The following is a 4806-nucleotide window of genomic DNA, read 5'->3' as shown; positions in this document are numbered from 1 at the left end:
AGAAGTAGAAATGGCAGCACATTTTCCCACTATTGGTCCCAAGGTAGAATATTCCCATCTTGGGTCCTTAGGAAACTTCCTCTCAGGAAGAATTTGGCTTGCAAGATAGGTATTTTTTTTTCCTATTTTACAGTGAGGAAACTGAGGCTTAGGAAACAAACTAGCAGCCCAATGTCACATAGCAAGTAAAGCCAGAGCTAAGCTTCAAGCAGAGCCCACTGTCTCCACCTTATTCCTTTTTTCCCTGGGGAAATAATGTGACTTACAAAGACTCTTTCATGAAAGGTAGAAATTTAATAAAAATAGGCATTTTCCAGCTATCTGACAGCTATTGAATAATGTCTGTGAAGACTCTGGAAAAGTGCTTAGCATATAGGAGGTCCAAAGTGTGTGCAGTCCTTCGGTCAAAGTCAAGAAACCATCTGATGTATTGAATGTATACCAGGCTCTTGTACAGACTGATTCATGGTGCTCCAAATGAGAATAAGAAGATTAGAGAACAAGTAGGGTTGGTTGGATAAATTGGTGCCAGGAAAGGGAAACACTGACACCATGAAGATTACTCCTGTTCCTAAGAACCAATGATGCACATGACATCACTTTGATGAGGCTGTCCTTTCCCTGTTCTCTGTGAAGAAGCTGAGGCTCAGGGAAGTTAAGTTGAGAAAGAGCTGAGAGTGAGTAAGAAGCTAAAAGAAAGAATGAGATACTGGCTGTTGTGGGGAGAAGTGACAGAAGGTAGGCATCTGAGACAGTGAAAATTGACTGTAGGCTTCAATGATGGTGGGGTACTTCTCAGGAAATTTGCTTGCATAGCTCCAACCTGAATCTCAGTCCTGTGTGTGGAGAACCATCCAGGAATGCAGTTAACATTCACCATGCACCTACCCCATGGTAGGCCTTTTGTGTGGTGCTTTTCATGACAAAATATCACTCCTTGGTATCATATATCATGGATATCATATTCTTGCAGCAAACTTGTAGCAAGGAGACAACTACTCTCTAATTTTGTACTTGGGGAAGTAGTCTCAAGGGGGCAAGGGTGTGGGGTAAAGGACTTGCTCAAGGCCATTCACTCAGTCAACTATAGAGCCAGGACTTAGAACTCAGTGAGCCTTCTAACATACCATGGCCTGGGAAGGGGCCAGTGGGTAGTCAGAGAGATGGCCCAGCTCAGGCCAGACTGAGGGTAAAATTAAAGTGGAAAATAAATTAATGTCTTCAATAGGACATCTTCTTCTTCACAGATCTCCTGAGAGTAGTGGCAGTGGCCCAAGAGCAGGTAAAATAGACAGTCATTGTGTCTAATCATAACTGGACACTGACCACTACTACCACAACCCCATCAGTAACTCTCACCTTGGTGCATAGCTTAGCTAGTTCTCTGTCTGAATTGGTTCCTTTCTTTTTCATTTAGAAGTAGAACATGATGCAGGAGACTAACCAGTCCTTTGTGGCTGAATTCATCCTTCTGGGCTTCTCCTTCAACCCCAGCACCACTCCTCTGCTCTTCTCAGCCTTCCTGATCACCTACCTGCTGATTATCCTGGGAAATGGCTTAATCACCATCCTCATCTGCCTGGATTCACACCTCCACACACCCATGTACTTCTTTATTGGCATCCTTTCCATATTGGATGTGGGCTATACCACTACAACTGTGCCTCAGATGTTGGCACATCTAGCCAGCCAGAAGAAGACCATCTCTTTTGCCAGCTGTGTGGCCCAAATGTACATTTTCTTGGTGCTAGGCATCATGGAGTCATGGCTCTTTGCCATCATGTCTATAGACAGGTATGTGGCCATCTGCCACCCACTCAGGTACAAGGTCATCATGAGCCCATGGTTATGTGGAGTAATGGTCATTTTCTGTGGACTCTGGGGTGTCATTTCTGCTCTTGTCTACACTGTTTTTGCCATGCGTCTGCCATACTGTGGCTCCAACAAGATCAACCACTTCTTCTGTGAAGTTCCTGCAGTCTTAAAGCTGGCTTGCGCAGACACCTCAGTCAATGACCGGGTAGACTTCATTCTTGGCTTTACTGTCATCCTGGTCCCACTCTCCCTCATTCTTGTCATTTATGTCAACATCTTCATTGCATCTTGAGGATCCGTTCAGCCCAGGGGCGACTGAAGGCCTTCTCCACTTGTGCCTCCCACATCACTGTGGTCACTATGTTCTGCGTGCCAGCCATGGTTATGTACATGAAGCCTGGCTCTGAGGCTTCCCTGGAAGAGGACAAGAAGTTGGCCCTGTTCTACAATGTTATCTCTGCTTTCCTCAACCCCATCATCTACAGCCTCCGGAACAAGGACATACAGAGGGCTTTCCTCAAGGTGACAGGCTGGGGCAGGGCCTTCCAGGGAAGGACAGCTGGGGAACAGAGAAGCAAGACTCATGATGCACAGCCAATGCCCTAAACATTCATTTGCATGACCCAGCAACACCAGGACACACACAGCCCTGGCCCCAAATCTCAACTCTCTATAGCTGGTGGCAGACAGCCCATGATTTAACTGACAGACTAGTCACTGTGACATATCTTCCAGATACATCAGTCTTTCAGCTTCCTTTTGTTTTAAAGTCTCAACAGGTAACAAAAGAAGGGGCATCCTAAGCCATTAAAATCTATTATCAAGACAAAAGGAATAAGCTTTGGGGTATGCCCTGTGGCTGAATCTTGAGAAAGTTTCATTACCCTACAGAAACTGCACACAAGGTGTTAGGTTAGCTGGAGGGAAGGGCAAAGGCACTGACATTGGAGGTTTCCTGGCCCTGGAAGGAAGAATAAAGTAAATGTCATTGCAGTGACTTGGGGGTGGGGTGTACTTGTTTTGGACATGCAGATTGGAAACAAGCTGGGATCCCTGGAGGCTAACTGCATTTGGTCCCAATGACCTCCCCCTGAGACTTATTTCAGGTCTCTCTGTTCCTCTTTCCCTCTTTACAAGTCAACTGGACTTCTGTCTTTGCCATTTCAGGGCTCCACATATGCTCTTTTTTCTCTCCTCACCCTTAACTCCACCCTACCTCCATCCTATCCCGTTATGCTATTATCTCCTGTTCATCCATCAGATCTTGGCTTAAACTGCGGCTCCTCAAAGAAGTCTTTTATTGAGCTCCCAGAGTGAGCGTTCCAAAGCACCCAGTACCTCTCTTTCATAACAAAGGCATGCGGTTCAACATATGAATTCTCTGCCGGATAGCAACTTCCATGAGGCAGGACCATGAGTATTCAGTTGATCCCTAGGATCTAGTCCCATGCTACCCACATACTGGCCTTCAACAGGTATTTTTTGAATGAAGGAATAGACACTTCACAGGAAAAGCCAGAGAGGGAAGACAAAACCAGTAAGTGGTAGAGTTATTGAATTAGGACTAGCAAAATGTAGGAAATAGTGGCAGGTACAAAAAGGAGAGGATATGAAAAGGAGTAATGTTGTTCAGCTACAATCATATGGAAAAAAGTTTGCTTTCATTATTAATAAACATGGATTGAATAAGTGGGATATCATTTTCCACCTATCAAACTAGCAAAATAAGAAAAATGGTGATACTCAATTCTGGGAAGGACATGCACACTCATTGCTGAAAAGATTATCCTTGGTTCTACCCTTCTAGAACAGTGCCTTCTACATAGTAGGTACTCAATAAATCTGTTATATGGAGAGTATAATACTAATAATCATGCCTCTATGCATTAAACATTTATGTACCAATACAGTTGTGAAAAATTTATACATAAATTAATTCATTTAATAAAAATATATATCATGAACCTTTACAATATTTATATGCTTGAGTCCAGAAATTTCACTTCTAGGACTTTGTCCTTAGAACAAAATCAGAAATGTAGACCAAGTTGGATATAAAAATATGTTCATCAGAGAGCTATTGGACACAACTATAAATATGATATATCAACTCTACTACATGCTATTCAATCAATACCATATATCATGTTTTGAAGCAATATTTAGTTACATTGAAAAGTGTGATATAATGTTGGGTAGAAAAAAGTCAAGTTATAAAGTTATGTATATAAGGTTAATCCAACTTTTATAAAATACTCCTACATTTGTTTATAAAACCCTGAATGGATGTATGTTAACATGTTAACACAAGATATCCCCAGGTAGTAAGATAGTAAGTGATTTTTATTTTATTTCTTGCTTTCTCTACTTTATAAAATTTCTACAATCAGTATATATTATCTTTATAGGGGAAAGAAATTAAGATGACTTGAGAAATACTTATCCTGTCAGAGAAAAGAAAGTTAGCTATGACGCTGGCACCATTCATTCATTCATTCATTCATCAAGCGTTCATTGATGCTTACTATCTGGCAAGCCCAGTGCTGGGCCCTGTGGGTGCAGACATGATAATCTAAGTCCCAGTCTAGTGGTGAGAGACAACTATAAGACAAGGATGCCATAAGGTACTAACTGTGATGTTCCAAGCTCTGAGGAAGTGATGAGGCCATATTTCTGCTGGGTGCTGGAAGCATGAGTAGAAGCTTGATAAATGGAGAAGAGAGCAGAGAGCAGGGGCAGGGGATCCCAGACAGAGGACACAAGGTATTGAAAGCCTAGAGACATGGGATTATGAAGAATGGGCAAGATGGCTGGGACCCAGACCCAGGCAGAGGAGAGAAGATATGACAGATAGGGCCTGGCATGCTATGGTAAAGAGCTTCAAGTTTCCCTTCTAGACGAGTATTTACCAAGGACTGTTACCTGGAACTTTGGTCCTGTGAAACATTCTGTGAGGAAAAGATTTCTTGTCCAAATAACCTCAGAGACACT

At 42.7% G+C, this 4806-nt stretch overlaps 1 protein-coding gene across 1 annotated transcript; it reads left to right on the top strand.

The window, feature by feature from the left end:
- Nucleotides 1-1234: 1234 nt before the first annotated feature.
- Nucleotides 1235-3657, top strand: LOC123597724 (olfactory receptor 2A12-like). Its single transcript, XM_045476946.1, is given in 2 exon segments — nucleotides 1235-2096; nucleotides 2099-3657. Coding segments are annotated over 2 exon segments (993 nt in total). The 5' UTR covers nucleotides 1235-1426; the 3' UTR covers nucleotides 2422-3657.
- Nucleotides 3658-4806: the final 1149 nt, after the last annotated feature.

This window comes from Leopardus geoffroyi, chromosome C1, assembly GCF_018350155.1.
Source record: "Leopardus geoffroyi isolate Oge1 chromosome C1, O.geoffroyi_Oge1_pat1.0, whole genome shotgun sequence".
In the NCBI taxonomy this organism is placed as follows: domain Eukaryota; kingdom Metazoa; phylum Chordata; class Mammalia; order Carnivora; family Felidae; genus Leopardus; species Leopardus geoffroyi.
The sequence above is the reverse complement of the archived record's forward strand: the minus strand, read 5'-3'. Positions and strand labels throughout refer to the sequence as shown.